This window comes from Gallinula chloropus (genome assembly GCF_964237585.1).
Source record: "Gallinula chloropus genome assembly, chromosome: 5".
Classification (NCBI taxonomy): Eukaryota; Metazoa; Chordata; class Aves; order Gruiformes; family Rallidae; genus Gallinula; species Gallinula chloropus.
This window is the reverse complement of record NC_140090.1, coordinates 7,213,607-7,231,414: the sequence shown is the minus strand read 5'-3', so window position 1 is coordinate 7,231,414 and position 17,808 is coordinate 7,213,607. Positions and strand designations below refer to the sequence as shown.

At 44.1% G+C, this 17,808-nt stretch overlaps 1 protein-coding gene across 1 annotated transcript; it reads right to left on the bottom strand.

Moving 5' to 3' along the window:
• Positions 1-1,519: 1,519 nt before the first annotated feature.
• Positions 1,520-15,650, bottom strand: MCM6 (minichromosome maintenance complex component 6; the record flags this gene model as incomplete). The annotated part of the gene is made up of 17 exons (XM_084265157.1): positions 1,520-1,772; positions 2,410-2,549; positions 3,453-3,620; positions 3,885-4,020; positions 5,153-5,314; positions 6,001-6,129; positions 7,199-7,354; positions 7,953-8,060; positions 8,202-8,343; positions 9,264-9,405; positions 10,053-10,203; positions 11,638-11,783; positions 11,872-12,037; positions 12,707-12,956; positions 13,359-13,469; positions 14,707-14,853; positions 15,541-15,650. 17 exons carry the CDS (start codon positions 15,648-15,650, stop codon positions 1,659-1,661), a joined length of 2,478 nt encoding a protein of 825 aa, XP_084121283.1. The 3' UTR covers positions 1,520-1,658.
• Positions 15,651-17,808: the final 2,158 nt, after the last annotated feature.

Sequence of the window (17,808 nt, the reverse complement as noted above, 5' to 3'; positions counted from 1 at the left end):
TTGAAGTTGCAGTAGAAAATGTCTCTCAACACTTGCTGTTACTGAAACAGCCTATATACAGCACACCTAGGGGTTGTATTTTGTATATTTTCACCTTTTTTTTTTCCTTAGTAAGCCTAGATAACCTCACTGTTCTGAACAACGAAGTACTCCATTGTTTTGTTTTTCCCCTGAGCAATCTACCAGGTCCTACAGCACCACCTGCTGCTTGATTTTGAGAAGAGCAGTGTTAACTCGAAGAGGACAGCCCTCCTAGCCCATGAAGTTCATAGAACTGGGGAAAATGCAGAAAAAAACCTACTTACTTTATACTTGTGAAAAACATTTATTATCAAAGAAAGATGGGGGCCAGAGGAGGGGGAAAACATGGACTGAAGCACAAAAATCTTCATGTCCTTGTTTTGAAAGTAAAGGAATATATAGTAACATGAAACTGTTCTTGCTGGTGGGTGGCAATGTTTAATGAAATCTAACATTTACCAAGATGCAGCTTATGAAAGAACTTAGTGGAGAAATGTTACTGCAGTATAGAGTTAGTGATGAAGTAGCATTGTTGGGGACTGATATCTATGATTCTTTCTGTTCTACTACATTTAGTAAGATGGAAAAAGCTGGTCTTACAAACCAGCTCCATTTCTGGCCCTGCTTCAAACCCAATTATTTTGCACTATTTAAAAATATACAGGCTTGGTATTTTTCATATCTTTCATGCTATTCCAAATGTTTCTTAGGTGTCGGTATCAGGTTGACAAGACAAATATTCAGTTAATTAGTAGTTTTAATAATCCTGTAGCATGCAGCAAACAATTGGGAGGAACAGAAATTTAAGTAAAATTTTCTAATAGAAAAATCTACAAACAAGTTTATAAATACAGTCTTTTAAAGTCCTCACAAATAATGGCAGTTTTCAGTTCACTTACAAGTGAAGACATTCACCAAGATGGGGGCTTTCTGACTTCCTGACTTAAAGCCTTGCTTTGGGCTTGGCTATTTTCAATTTTCTATGACATATGCAACACAAGCATACACATCTTTAGGCCATCTAAAAAGAAAGAGAAGCAGAGTTTCTCATTATCCATTACTAGAAGTTAAAAACAAACTTTTTCTGCTTTCTTAAAAAAACAGCATCAGTCATCCAAGAAATTTAAACTTTCTTAAGACATTAAACATGTGGATCACCATTTTTTCAGCCTCAAAGAACTGGCATAGAAAATAGCAATCCCACATGCAGGTGACAACAAATCCACCCCCAGACATGTCCAGACATTAATCTTTTATTTCTGTTAATAAGAAAAACAGATAGAAACTTATAGCATAAAAAGTCTACTGAATACAATAGAACAATGCAAAATTCCTCTCATTTAAAAGAGAAGCATCTACACAGCTTCATGCTGAAAAGAGCTATTGAATGATTCTCCTCTGCACCTGGATGGTGTCATTAAACCCCAGAATTAGTAATGAAACTAATAATTCTGTTACATCTTCAAAAACTTTCTGGCTATGCTCAGTGTAAATGAGCAATCATGCATTACTAACCACACACTGGGGTACTCCACAGTAAAGCATTCAAAGGGATTTAAGATGTTAGCTATAGAGCAACCCTGCAAGAAAATGAAGTTTTATCCAGCTAGCCAGCTCTACAGTCCAGTTCTCAGCCCTTAGTCTTCCAGCAGATAGTTTGGGTTGACAACCAGGTAGGGATCTTCATCGAAAGTCTCCTCTTCTCTGGACCCTCTCAGTCCTGACTGGGACAGTTCTATCAGAATGTGGTCCTGCAACAGACAAAAATTTGTATTCAAGCAAAACCCGGAAGGTTTATTTGCACTTTTTGAAAGGCATCTCCTTTTCATACTAGTAGCACTTCTTATTGATGAATTATTTAACTGTTTTCATTGTGAAAGCCCACTTTAACATCCTAATCTTAACAATTACATTCAGTGGAACTCTCTTGTATGTTGCATGCCTTCTGGGAACAGGTCCATCTAGGGAGTTTGCACCTTTACAAGGGAGAAGTATTTTATATTTTCATATTTTTTCCTCCAAACTGCCCTAGTGCCCCCATGACCTACAGCTATCTATTGAATAAGGTCTTGTTTGTATCTCTGTATCCTAAAGCTTAAACTGTAGTGTTTATATAACACTATAAACAGAAATAAAACCATAACCACACTTCTACAGGGACATAAAATGGCACTTCGAAATTTACCTACACACATCTCTCATGATTTCAGTGTTTTCTCTACAATTACTTTTAACAGATATTAAACAAAGAAGGGATTTATACTGCATCAGTTAACAGCACAGAAGCACAAAACATTTCTCGAATCAGGACCTCATTCTACTAAAAATTAATCACCGCACTATATAAATGAAAAGCCTTTTCCACTCTGCACACATCCCTGTACATACATAATGTGTAAGTCGGTGAATGACTCTCTCTATGATCTTCTTTTTATTTATTAGTTCTTCTTCAGATTCTATTTCAGATTCAATTTCCTTTAGATACCAATTAATAAGTTCACTCTTCTTTAAGGATGAATCGTCCTCTTCTGTAGGGAAAACAATTTGCATACACACAACAGCAGTTAGATACAATTCAAACTGTAAGAATAGGATTTATGAGTAACATTTAAAATGCTGAAGAGAGAAACATGCTGTTCAAGAAACATCAGACTTTCTTCTGTTTCTTAAATCAGCACATTTTGTACAGGTGGCTGCTGTACATGGTTTAATTGGAGATACTTAGATTGAGAATTGAAGCTTCCAGTTCTATGCATCGAAGTGGCTTTCAAATTAAACAAGCAGCTCAGCAATTACATCAGCCTTCAGCTTCAAGAAAAAGCAGTCACAAGGACTTGTACAGCTTTCCTCTAAGTAAGGGCAAAAGAAGACCACTGTCACTTGAAGCCAAAGAAGTCATCCTAGGTTCTCCATACACTCAGCAGTTTGAACAGATCCTGTAGTCTCCACACTCTCCAAGAACTTTGTAGCACTGGTATATGTTATGAGACAACTGCACTTCGTTACCAGAGCAGCCTCAGTGCAACCAAAATATTTCACCTCCCCAAGAAATAATGCAGCCATTAGGCACATATGGTTAAGCATATACTTTGGGCTGTGGTTGCTGGGACATATTAAAGCTCTTGCTGCAGCTCTCATCGCTGCTGACTCATCTTAAACCAGCATATGCTACAAACCCTTTTCTGGACCCTCTCTGTTGACAGGAACTTACTGGGGTTTGACAGTTACTAAGATACCAGAGCTAGAAAGTCCAATAAATCCTCCTTTTATCACCAGATGTAGCATAGCCACATGTATATAGGTTCACACATGACCTAGTAAAGTTTGGTATCTCAGTAGGAATGAAAATCCCAAATGCAACAGCATGAGATGTAACAAGAGTTGCTCCCTGAACTCAGAGTCTGCTGTCTTTTAAGTGAAAAAATTCTTACCTTCCTCTGCTTTCCTGAGGTGCAGCACCAGGAGGTTGGAAATCCGTCGATACTCGGAGAAGCCCAGTCTGAGAGAAGATTTGGATGCAGCATCCTTGTTGACATCCTCAGAATTGCCATTGATCCCATTCACAAGACCATTGACGCCAGCTGGAGCTTCTGCCTCACCTGTTTGGACACATGCCCAGGTTTAGTCCATAAGATCTGTCAACTCTTTAATAATCTGAGCCACTGAAGTGTTGCACTGACCAGCCAGGTGAGTGGGCCCACAAAGAGGCTGAAGAAGTAAGAGAATTAAGAACAGGAGTCAAGATTCCTAGACCTTGTAAGATGAGAAATAGGTGGGAAACTGAGAAGCAGCATACACTCAAGGGAAGCTGTAATGGCTGGAAGTATGTTTCTCTTTGAAAAAATTATCTATGAGCAATTTACCATTGACCCCATCTCGCTCCTCTTGATCCTCCATTTGCTGATCATCATCTTGGTCTAAATTGATGTCAGGAGTCTCAACTCTAATGATAGACTTATTTAAAAGCCTGAAAGCTTCCTTCACATGTTTTGGATGAACCTGGGGAAGATTTGAAGAAAAAACATGTATTAAGTAAGTACTGTGACTCTTCTAGTGTTAATAGCTGTTTTCCCCCAAATAGCCCCTGAAACGCAGTTCTGTCTGAGAAAGGGTCTTTCTACCCACCTCACCTGACTAATCCTAAACAGTAAAGGCTCTACAAGTCAAATCATATCCCACTACAAGCACTCTGAGTTCACACAAGGTTATGGAGCCTGATGGATCTTTCAGGCTTTAGCGATCACGTGGAGTCAATGCAAGTTTTAAGTCAAGAACATTCTGAAGCAAGATCAGTGGAGCAAGAAAAATGAAAAAGTGGGTCTGAACAGAAGCAATATGGGAAAAAAAAAGATGCATTAATGAGATTCTCCTCTGGAATTGAAAAGCAAAGACTAGAAAAATCGTCTCTAGCTGAGTCATAAGCTAAAAGCTATCTGTTTCTTTATTAGCTGGATTTAATTAAAAAGAACCCAATGGGTGTCCTTCTTACACAACCAGTGAGTGAATTTCTGTCACTGCATGTGTCATATAACCCCTAATCAACATTTCAAAGGCCTGCTGAGTTTTAAGGCAGAGACTAGATGGATAGTAATCAGAGAGAGTTAACAGCCGTAACACAATATATGTTTCACCACTGGTTGATGTGAGGAGGAGCTCAGACCACAAACACAGGCAGGCTTAGGGGGGTTCAGGTACTCTGATGAACTCTGGCTTTTTAGATTGCAGATGGAAACAAGCTGTGAGAGGTTACAAACTATGCTAGATTAGGAGAGACACTACCAGCAGCCCTGGATGATACTAACAGACAGGTATTATTACTACTACTAATAGACAATTGTTCTTCCTATGTGTTGTGAACTGACAGGTAACAGGCTGTCAGAGTGCTGATATAACTGTACTGCCAAAACACTGCATGCTCTCAGTTTGGACCAGCTGACCCCAGTTTTACAAGACACACCTTAAGAACAGCATTTCTGGCACATAAATTCAGACCAGAAGCGACCAGAAGTTAAAACACGATCCAAGCCCTCCTTCTCACCCACAGGATTTCAGTATGCACAATACCAAGAGTCAAACAGCAAAGCAAAAACTCCCAGCACATTTACATAAACTTTCACCCAAGCCCTGATACCTCATCACAGCAGTGCATACGGGCCATGGCTTCAGAGAGACGAATCATGCTTTCCAGCTGTCGGACTGTGATTCTCCAGGACGACTTTGTCACTCCAGAGCCATCGCGCTGCCGCAGCCGTTTATACTGCTCCACTATAAAGTCCTCAGACTCCTTAGATATCTTTGTGACATAAGACAGTGTGAGAGTTTGTCATGTTAACATGTACTGAAGTTTATTCTTCTTTGCATTAGGTGGGCAGTTCCCAGACTTTTCTGTACTAGCTACTGCTTTTCTCTGAAATATTCCATGTGACACACATAGGACAGAGAAATATGACACTCATGTTAAAATTATATTGCAATATATTGCCATTTGGGTAAAGCACAAAAATTTGTACTTAGAACAGTTTCCCATGTTCTATATTTTACCACAAAGCAAGCAAAGAATCATCAAGGAACAATACTCTTTAAAAATAAACCCCAACATACTCTGATAATGTGGTAAGTCAGTAAAACACAAAAGTCTCTGGAGCAGCTGTGTGGAATAACCCATGCCCTTGAGGTATGAGAAAGCTACGAAATCACCCCTCCCTCAGTTGTTCTAGACAGAGGTTAAGAACTGCCACAAAAGCAGTTACTACTGATTGAACAGTGTCAGCTGAGCTGGCTGCATGTCTGTACTTCAAAAAAAGAGTACACAGCTCCAAACTATGGTCTGTTTCTAGGTAATAACTGAGTTGATGGCTCCTTTCTTGAAAGGACACTACGCTGCCTTTGCATTTGCTGGGAAAAAAAAGCATGCTAACAAAGCAACTGTTCCTTTGGGTCTCCACATACAAAACGACTTATACAGGAAAGTAGAATTACCTTTGGTTTAAACTGTCTTGCAAACAGCAGATACCTTCTGATATCGTCTAATGAATAGACACGATCCACAGACTCTTCTACTCGGGAATGCAGATCCACTATGCGCCTGGCAATGGCGTAATCTGTAACCTGGGACATTATTGCTCTGTCAGAAGACTTCCAGAACACCAGCCAAACATCGAAATAACAGCTAGAGTCTTCCTTCCCACTCCCCTCCCGTTTGCACTCCTCGTGGCAGAGCTGGTCTTTCCAGAAGCCAGGCTCTGCCAGATCCAGAGTGCACTGGAGTTTTTTAGTACAAGGAAACAGCAGAGAAAGGATAAAAGGCAGTTTTAGGATTTATGACCTCTTGGAACTCTCCAGGGTGACAAGTTAGCCAGAGAACATGCAGAAAACAGTGCTTTGCAGCGTGGGAACTGCTTCCTCCCTTTTCAGCCTGCCCTGTCTCTTTCATCAGTCCCTTCTCAATGAGATAATCATGCTGAGCCAAACAGTGGAGAGAATAGGACTGAACCAACATTAATCTCTGCATCTCGTGTGTTCCCAAGGCAAACAGCCCAGAGACAGGTGGTACCAGTCCTAGCCTTAGTGACCAGCGATCTGTAACAATGACTAATGGTGTTAAGTTTGCAGGCCAAATGACTACAAGATGAAAAGGCAGTATCCTTGTATTCAGCAGAGCGTGTTCACATTTGTACTAACAGCTTTCGACTTCGCAAGCAAAGAAGAAAAGCAGAAGCAAGACACTCTCATGGGATTAGCTTCACCTAAAAATTTCAGAGGGCCACCAAGATGGTTGGAGGGCAGAAGCACAAGATCTATGAGGAGAGGCTGAAAGAGCCAGGTCTATTCAGCATGAAAAGAAAGCAACTGCCTCGCTGGTGAGAATAGATGTGACAGAGCCAGATTGCTCTCAGAAGTACAGACTGACACAAAAAGAGGCAAAAGACACAAACTGAATGGCAACAAATTCTCATTAGGTATAAAAGTTATCATTTTTTTAACACATCAGAGCTGTCAAACATTGCAGTAGGTGCCAAAAAAGGCTGCAGAATCTCCATCCTTGGAGATACTCAAAACCCACCAGGTCAAGGCCCTGGCAATCTGTTCTCAATGATCTGCTTTGAGCGTGAGGTTAGACTACAGACCACCAGAGGTTTCTTCTGACATAAACTACTCCACAATTCCTTAAAATTACCTCATTACATTCATCCACAAGGATGAAGAAGAGATCGAAGCGAGACATGATGGGAGCTGACAGGTTTATATTCTGTTTCAGTGATTTGGATCTGTCGTAGCGCCCACCGACTGGATTTGCTGCAGCCAAAATGGAGGTCCTGGCATTCAGGGTAGCCTAACAATGAAAACAAACCAAGAAGAATGCTGCTTGTGATCACTTGCTAAACCAACTCATCACAATTCAAATGGATCAGCATAACATCTTTTAGATGGAGTTTCAATGGAGGTGTTATAAACAGTCACTCCTCCAAGACCCCAAGCTTTTATAACCAGTCCTTTCTAACCAGGTCGTTGTCCCAAGAAACAGGTTGATGAATCAACACTTTAATGCTGTCACACTCTTGCTTACAATACTGAAAACAACCCCCTGAAAATGCTTTTCACAACACCCTGTTTTTAGCAATGCAAATATCCACTTTACTTCTAGAAAGCCACGTAAGTCAGTACCCTCCTTTGGGGTTACCTCAAGGTTAGGATTTCTCACTTTCTGTTTCCTCCCACTACAATCTCTTTTTTTTTCACTTTCAGTAATGTTTCTGATTCTTTCTGGGTTACATGCACATAAACCTTGCAGGTAAGTGATCTCTCTCCTGCCATGGTAGGGCAGCCACAGAGCTGGCACAAAGATCTGCCGGGTGATGCGAGATCAGTACGTGCAAGAAACACTCAGGTGATCACACGGACTACACAACCAGAGGAATAGCACAAGCTACCTTCACTCCTGCTTTGGTAATGGATATAGTCTGCTGCTCCATCGCCTCGTGAATGGCTACTTGATCCCGCATGTCCATTTTGTCAAATTCATCAATGCAACAAACCCCCTGTGGTGGAAGAATAAAAAATCAGTTACCCAAATTCTATCACTTTTGGGGAAAAAGCATCAGTAGGACAATCTGGGGCTCTTTGTAATTAATCAAAATCACTCCAGGGATGCAGGAACGTCTCTGAGTTCCCGGACTCACGTTATCTGCCAGCATCAGTGCTCCAGCTTCAATGACAAATTCATGAGACTCTTCATCTTTGACAACAGCCGCGGTGAGACCGGCAGCACTGGAGGCTTTCCCGCTGGTGTACACAGCACGAGGACTGAACTCATCCACATGCCTGTGGGGAGAAACAGCAGTGAGGAACAAACTTAGAAAGTCAGATTGAAACCTGCAAGGTAACTGTGAGTGCAGTGCTGCTCTCAGGCCAGGACTTGCTCCTTCCTTCAGGAAGCAATATTTTGGTATGCCCTCCCACCTCTCATGGTGTTTGAGCAAGCCTTTGGAAACTAACCTTTACCTAACTGCAATCTTACACAGCTCTGTTATTCACTTGTGGTTACACCAGCAGAAAAAAACAATCCAGACCACCTCCTGTAAGTTTTCTGCTGATTTCATGAGCTAACACAGCCCCTTACAGGTCAGGTCAAAGTCAGCACAAGGGAAGAAATGGCCTATGGCAGCTTTCGCGGTGCCTCTGCATTTCTGAGCTGCAGCACATGCTGCAAGGACCTCAGCTTCATGGTGAACAGTGCAGAAGTAAATGAACAGCACGATCCAATTAAACCATATTAAATAGAATTTCCAAATAAAAAGCATTATAACCTAAGATGCTGCATAAAACTTATTTTTCAGGGCTAATAGTTGTCTATTTGTCCAAACTGCTTGGACCTACCAATATAGACTAAGCTAAAAATAGAGAGGAAAATCATTATTATTTTATCTATCTCTTATATTTTAAGATGTGCAACAATTTTCTATTTTTAATATTCAGTCTTTTGAAAATATTTGCAAATTCACACTTTCATAACTACAGAACAAAAACGAGAAAGTCTTAATTCATTCTCTGTTACCACCACTGGGGCTTATTTGCTCCAGCCCTGTTCAAATACTTCAACTATACCCAAAAAATTCCTGGAAAAAATTCCTAAATATTTTACTTCCCTTTCCTCTGTTTAACACATGAAAGACACAGTGCACATGGATAGCTCTAGTCACACTGGACAATATTTAAATACTGAGTTTTAATGAGATGCTTACTTTAGAAATTGACTCTTGGCTGTACTTGGATCACCAACAACACAAACGTTGATGTCCCCACGCAGTGAAGTGCCTTCTGAAGTGGTCTTAGGAACTCCTCCAAAAAGCATCAGCAGGACCCCACGTTTCACTTCATCGTTACCTGTCCCAGAAAAGGCAGTCAATTAAAAATCAAAAGAAAACAATGCATTTTTCCTATGTAAAAAAACCCGAGCCAGCTGGCTAGAATATTAGTGCCTTTGAACACATCTACTCAGAATTTACCTATTTGCTAAATATTCACTGGAACTTGGTACAGCTTCAAGGAAGAATCACTCATATGCCACTCTGGCTCAGAACAAAATTCAGCTGATCAAACTTTTCAGGCATAACCAACACATGTGCTCCTAAGTTCTGAGTCAAAACCAACTGCAAACCTATAGATATACCCACATGCACAACAGTGTAGGAATGTTTGGAATCCCTGCATCTTCTGAAGGACACCCACATGAAATAAAGCTTATATGCAATTGTTGGCTTTAGGGTTTACTGGTGGTTTATTGGTGTAGATCACCCTGTAACAAACTCAACCGTTCTGACTAGGGTTGTAGGCCTTAAATGATTAAACAGAGAAAGTAAAAAAAGAGGAAATATATTCTCCTTTTCTAGCACAGCCAATGCTAGAGGGGAGGAGTTTGTGGTAAGGTGGTAGAGGGCTTTCACAGCTTTCCCAAAACGGCACTACTGAGACAGCAAAAGGAGTATTTCCCAAGTGAAGTCTTCCCTCTGAGGCAAGAACTGGACTCTTACCATGGATTGTGGGGAAGAGGCTGGTGCACAGATTATGGTAAAGGTTCTTATCTTGGCTCATTTCAAAAACTTTTTCCCACTCTTTCACAGACATTTGGTTTTTAATGCTTTCTGCAGTCTGCTCTTCATCCCGGAGCTCTTTTCCACCAAACTAAAGAGAGGGAATTAAAAAAACCCAGTAATTATATGGTCACTACCGAATGTGAGTACTGCAGAGAGGAGGTAATAAAAACTTGCTCTGTAAGCTGAATGGGAGGTACACATTCAGAAAAGCTGACCTTAGGAATCTCATCCCCTTAAACTTTTAAAAACCAGTAGACAATTTCCTAGGGGGCAGAATCAACAGTGTTACCTCAGTTAGTGAGAAAAACCTAGGAGAGATGCTTGTCCAGATATTAGAACGAGAGTAAACCAGTATGGCTTCCTTGGCTAAAATTTGGCTTTGTAAGCATTCTTCATTAACTGGAATTTACAAGGTCTTTAATCACTCTGGAATGAGGCAGGAAAGTTCTCACCCAGCAAATAACAGATTCTACTTTTAACCTACGTGATGGTTAAGCTGTTTGCAGAACTACAGGTTAAAATATCATACAATGTTATAACGCAGCCAGAGTCAGTATTACACATTGCAACCAGAAGGAAGAAGCAGCATCACTGTTCCCTCTGTGACAAAATGAAGCAATAGGATTTCCTGGAGGAAAAAGAAATGCTGCAGAAATGGATGAAAACTGAATGGAAAGAAATTGAATGGTTAGCTCTATTAGAATAAACTGAAAACAAATAATTACATCTGTGAAAACTGTTAAGAACAATGAAGGCAAGAAAAAAAGCTTACTATATAAATCCAATCAGAATATAATGATGGTCAAATGGACAGGAAAGTGGTACTCACACACACATTTAAAGCTTTACCCACTTGTCGTGGTTTCACCCCGGCTGAGAGCCGAGATCCACGTAGTTGCCTGCTCCTTAAAGGAAAAGAGCAGGGGAAGAGGGAAGGGAAAAGGAAGGGGCAAATAACCCCAAAACCAAGAAACTAAAAGGCCCGTGGGTTGGGATAAGGATAGTTTGCTAAGATAACGGAAAGATACAATATAACAATGCTAACAGGACTTTAGAGCAAAAATATATGAAGCTGTTGATACACAATGCAGTTTCTCACCGAACCCACAACTCAGGCCGTGCCACCCAGAGCCATCCCAGAACCCGACCATCCCCCAAGAACCGCGCGTCCCGGAGCTGCCACTGTTCTTCCTCCCATCAGCCCCCTGATATCCTGGGCAGGACGTAACTGGCGTGGAATACTCTCTTTGGTCAGTTGGGTCACCTGTCCTGGCTTCGCCCCTCCTTTCTCATGAAGAGCTGAGAAAGTCCTTGACTGTCTGCCAGCAACTAAAAACGTCAGGGTGTTATCAGCACTGCTTTCATTCTAACTCCCAAACACAGCATTCCATCCGCTGCTACAAATGAAGTTAACTCCATCCTGACCAAAACCAGGACACCACTCCTGCTCTCTAGTTTGAGGTAAAACCAAAAAGAGCAGAAATCATCAATATCTTCACATCAATTTTCCTTCCAGACTCACCCGTGGATTTGTTGGTGCAACGTAACAAGCTAGGAAGACTAGCTTATAGGACAGCTCCCTGACTCCAAGGGCACGAAGTCCTCGGATGCCTTCGGTTTCGTAGCCCTCCGTCCCACTCACCCGGGAGCCGGTTTCTGCGCGCACCCCTGCAGATCAGAGTGCCAGTCAGAACAGCAGTTCCCTCAACAAGCAGGAGGAGCAGGTCATCAAGGACCATGAGTGGCAGCAACAAACCTGGCGTTGAGAGCTGGGAGACATCAGGCACGACGATCAGCGACCCTGTGAAGTCACATTTGTCACCTGCCTGGGCGGACTCCACTGCTTCCGCGCGCAAGATCACCTCCACGCTGCGAGGAATGCTACCGCGCGGCAGCTCGGCCTGCGTCTCCTGGATGCGAACCTGGGGAGGGGGAGAACATTAGGCACTTAGCAGATGTCACCACGTTTGAAACTCCTCCAAAAGCTAAGCTGCTAATATAGCAAACAGCAGTTGATTGCTGCCATCCGTGTCAAACATGAAATTCCTCTTACAATACGACAAACAAACAAAAATCCCTTCACTCATCAGTTTCTAAGGAGTCTTGAAGAAACTTGAGGATCCAGAGGGGCCACAGTGATAACTCTGAGGGCTAGAAAAAGGCCCTAAGGAGGCCTGTTAACCTGACTGACACAAAGTATTATTGCAGGATGTGAAGTGCTGAGGATTTGGCAAAGTACACCAATCTGGAAGAGCAAACACTTCAGATACTAACAGACACCTCTTTTCATACTCATACAAAACAACTACATGATATACCTGCAACACAAGACTAACAACAGCTTGAATACCTGGGTTTGCAGTGGCTTGCTTATATGAAAAATATCATGCAGTGAAACTGCTTTGATAATACTAATGCTTAAACATAAGCCTTCCATAGACAGAAACCACGTGCAGAAATTCCAGTGCTTTTTCTTGAGGCCTTTTGATGTTGACAGTACCAAAAGTAGTAGTTTAATGTGTAGCATTACAAACAACATCTTTCACTGAGCACATGAATATCACTGTCATCCCTCATCCTCACTACTGTACCTTCTGGAAATCAACAAATCTGGATTTGTTTGTGTCCAGCAGGAATCTCCTCCTATTGGCACAGACAGGATTTCTGCAGATGCTGGGCTGTGTGTATTTGAATTGCTGTTCCACATCTTTAATCACTGTCTGGCAGTCGAGGCACAGGAAGGTTCCGCTCACAAGCTCGGGATGGACGGGGTGGGTACGTACTACCTGCCCACTGATACGCATCAGTGACCCGATTTTTGCTGATGTCAGTTCCCGAATCCTGTTTAGAACAGAAATTCACAGGTATTAAATTCCTGAGATGACATTTTTAGCCCCAAGTACTAAGATGCAACATAGCTTCGTTCAGTCTGCAACTACAGAGCACTTGTAACAGAGAAAAAGCAACAAAATTACAAGAATATATTCTCATTTTAGTATTTTTTGTTCAAACTACAGAATTTACACTTGCTCCTGGAATAGATGCAAGTGAGTATCTGAGTATGATTCACAAATTAAAAACAGTTTAAAAAAATATGCTGCACAAGACCAGGAAACTTCTTCACAACTGTATTGGTCAGCCATACATTTCACACTGTATAGGCAAAACATTTTCAGCATGCTCTGACACTTCCATCCCCAGTAGTAAAACTGCACAGGTTTCTAGAACTAATAATAATCTTACTTATGTCTGGTGGGTAGATCTTGGAATGCAACATAAAAGTCCTTGTTGGAAGGCACATTCCCATGGTCTCTGGCAAAAGTCTTCACTGCTCTGCAGAGGTAGGGGTAAACCCTGAAACACAGGAAAGAAGTGCAAATTTTACAGAAGCTATCAAAATGCCTTCCTTGCTCTAGACTGCATCAAACATCTGCACCATACAAAACCAGGTTCTGGCTTTTACTGACATGTTATATTAGAGCACACAAAACCTGATCTAAGTATGCTAAATATGAGATTACTACATAGTAGTGCCATATTTGCTTTGTTACCTGAAAGTGCGCTTTTTCAAGTCCCATGACACTTTACCCTTATATTAAGAAACAGATGCTTAAAATAAGCCACTGGTTCAATAAAACTTATTCTGCATTCCTGTACTGACCACCTGCATCTTCACCAGAGTAAGTGCAACTGCCTATTTAACTACTGGTTTACAGAGGAATCCATTAAGAAATACATTTTCACAGAACCACAAGGTTGGAAGAGACCTTAGAAGATCACCAAGTCCAACCATATCCCTAAGTACCTCATCTACCCTTTTTTTGAACACATCTAGGGTAGGTGACTCAAGCACCTCCCTGGGCAGCCTGTTCCAGGCCCTGACAACTCTTTCAGTAAAAATTTTTTTCTAATATTCAATCTAGACCTGCCCTGGCACAGCTTCATGCCATTTCCCCTTGTCCTATCTCCTGTCACCTGGCTGAAGAGACCATCACCCACCCCTCTACAACCTCCCTTCAGGTAGTTGTAGGTGGTGATAAGGTCTCCCCTCAGCCTCCTCTTCTCCAGACTAAACACCCCCAGCTCCCTGAGCCGCTCCTCATATGATTTGCCCTCCAGCCCCTTCACCAGTCTGGTTGCCCATCTCTGCACTTGCTCAAGGACCTCAATGTCCTTTTTATGGTGGGGAGCCCAGAACTGGACACAGTACTCAAGGTGTGACCTCACCAATGCCGAGTACAGGGGCACAATTACCTCCCTAGACCTACTGGCCACACTGTTTTTGATACAAGCCAAGATGTCATTGGCCTTCCTGGCCTCCTGGGCACACCGCTGGCTCATATTCAGCCTGCAGTCAACCAACACCCCCAGGTCCTTCTCTTCCTGACAGCTCTCCAGCCAGTCTCCCCTAAGCCTGTAGCATGTTACTGATCCAGTAAAAAAAAAAACAAAACAAAACCTAAAACTTCTTAAAATGTATTTTCACAGTACAGAGAGCAGATAAAACCTCTGATTTTTTACATAACGCATAAGACATCATAGGCCTGAGACCTCAGCATTGCTCGGCTCTCAAGGTACCTCTGCAGTTTACCTGTAAAACTCCTCCTGAATAGTGGTGGAGAGCTGCTGATTGAACTGCTCCAGATCCAGGAAGCTCACGATCAGCGTGTTCCGCTCTGGCCGAATCAGTTCCTCAGCATCACGCAAATATTTCAGCTCCCCGTCGCTGTTCTGGAACCTGAAAGCGATCCAGGAAAACATCAAGAGTTACACTCTCAGGCTGGGATGGAATACTCCCGAGTGCAGGGGAGAAAAGAGCAGGAGAGGCTCACACGCCTCAGGGAGTGTGCACGGCAAGGACAGCACCCCACAGTCCCTCGAAAACGCCTTTTCCAACAGTATTTCCCCTCTCCCCCCCCATGCATTCTGTTAACACCTCGGCCGGGACACGCTGGCTCTGCATTTCATACCGCAGGTTCGCCACACAGAACCTGATGTAGGGCTTAGCAGTGACTCTGCGCCAGCAAAACGGGTGCTGTGGCGCGTTCCTCGGGGCGATGCCCACAGTCCCCCGCCGGCTGCTGAGGGGGCCCCTCGGGAGAGGGAAGGGAGGGAGTCAGGCGGATGGTTGTAACAGCCAAGCCGCTGAAGGGACGCTCAGCCCGGCTGTTAGAAGGGCCCGAAAGCGCCCGGCAAAGTCCCACCGAAAGCTGCTTAGGAAGGATTCTACCAACCGAGGCCCCCTCCCCAGGCCCCCGGCAGGGCAGTGCCTCGGCGGCAGAGCTTTTCCGGCTGAGACGCGAGGCACCGGGGCCCGACGGGCTCTCTCTCTCTCTCTCTCTCTCACCCCGCCAAATGGCGGCCCCTCCGCCGCCTCCTGACGGCCCTGCCCGCCCGCCGCTAGGCCCGACCCCTCTTCACTCACTCCTCTAAGAAGTCCTGGAACAACTTCTGGCACTTCTCGGCCACCTCATCGCGGAGCTGCTGGTGCTGCTGCGTCGCGCCCGCGTCCCCCGCCGCGACAGCCAAATCCATCCCGACCACCGCCTCAGACCCCACACCAGCCCCGCAGCCGTTCGCGCCACTGCGCACCTCACGTGCGCCGCCGCTCCGCCGCGCCAGCCAATCGGCAGCCGCCGGCCCTCAGAGCCCCCGCCCCGTCACCCCTGCTCCACCTTCCCTCACGGAGGTTTTCGCGCCAAAGGCGAGCGGCGCGCTGGGGCCGGGGGCGTGTCGTGTGCGTTGTCTGGCGCGCGAGGCCGTTGGCGGGCGGCGGCTGGAGGCGGGTTCCTGCCAGGGAAGGAACCGGGGAGGGTTTATAAGGCAGCAGTTCCGGGGGTGGCAGCGCTGCGCGGGCTGGTGGGTGGTTCGGTGGGATCAGTAATCGCTGTGGAGGGGCTTAAGCCTGCGGTGGGGGGATGCGCCCCGTAAGCGTGTCCGTGTGTGAGTGGCGGCCCCAGTACCTGGCGTTACAGCTCCACTGGTGCAGCCAGGGCACCGCTGAGGCAGCACAGAGTCAATGGCAGCCCCTGTCTGTGCTGGGGGAGCGGCCATCTCGGGCAGCTTCCACTTACAGCACCCACTAGGTAGGCTGCTCCTTCGGCTTCTGAAGGGCTAACCTGGGGTGAAGCGGGTGTGAGTGAAGCCAGGTGAGGAGCAGGCTCTGGTTTGTGCTTGAGAAGCTGTGTTTGCAGGTAGGGTGACAGCAGAAGGCAAAGCGCGCCAGGTGATGCCGTGGCTGCCGGCCATCGCGGAGCGGCAGCTGGTGGCACACGGTGCCTGCCAGCAGGAACCGCTTCAACAGCTACAAAAGATGGCCCAGACTGGCTCTGCCACCTGTGCAGTCATTAATCTCTGCCTAAACTGGGAGTTTTGCTGTAATTAAGGCAAGGAAGGGCTGACTTTTCTCAAGCTGCTAGCACAAGCTTCCCACAGCACGGTGGTTTCATGGTAGGGGCAGTTGCCCTATAGCAAATGGAGACTTGTCTTGCTGCAAAGTAGTAAGGGCTGCCTGGGGTTTGGGTGTAGGAAGATTAAACTCTGCAGGGCCCACTCCCTCTTTAGTGCAGACCATAAGTCTTTTTTTAAGTTTTTACTATTTTAAAGCAAGTTCTTGTATGTTTTGGAGCATTCCTACAGCTTTTTAGGGTTTTTCTTTGTTATTTTTCTCTTTGAAGATGGCCAAGGGCTGAAGAGGTAGCAAAGTAGAAGTAAAAAGCTGTCCAATTGTTTATAGCGTATCCTATGCTTATATACTCTTTCACATCTGAAGAAAATGGTCAAACTTGATAAGTTTTAAAAACCTTGTAGTGGAAAAACCCCACATTTTGTGAAATACTAGCAAAACTGTGCAAGTTGGTTGTGAGGCTTGGTTATTTTGAAAGAAACAATCAATTCACCTGAGAACTTGGGGTTTTTTTATAATACCCATGCAGATAATACCCCTACAAGGAATACTAAATAACTAAAACCTGTTTGGCTATGTTGTATAATCTAGAGATGGCTGTGAAGAAAACTTCCTGGGTTGGTTTTTTTCTCCCAATATACCTGGAATCAACTGGCTGGGGATGGAAGCACCAAGTTTTTCTGTTTTTACTGACCTCTTCCCTGTCCCACTGGGCAGGGAGCAAGCAGCTGTGTGGCGGTGCTCAGCTGCCCACCGGCATTAACCCCCAAGAGGTGTGTGTGCAGCCATGGGGAACCAGTCCTGCACTTCGCTTCCAAAGGAACAGGCCAAGTCCTCTTTCCTGCTGGGCAGATACAAAGAGCTCAGTGAACACAGATGGGTTTTCAGAGGAAAAATGTTGAACTTCAGAAGCAAGCTGGAGCTTTGTGCTCTCGCTGAGCAGATGACTCCTTGGCTCCTCCTTACCAATATCCTGTAGAGTTCATTAGTTTAAAAAAAAAATCACATAATTGCAATTACCATCATGAAAGGGGAAGAAACCCAACCCACAACACTGTAACTGGTTGAGAAGCACCAGCAATGTGGACTCCATCTGAAGTGCTAAACTTACTTCAAGTTACTGGAAATAAAGGACAATACAGGTTTGGTTTTTCCAGAACTACACAACCAGAGCTCCTACCTATCAAAGTAACAAAGTTCTGAAATTACTGTTTGCAAGGTTTCAAACTAAGGTCTAACAACGTGCAGCTCCCACTAAAGTATCCTGTTAAGATTACATTCAGGGCA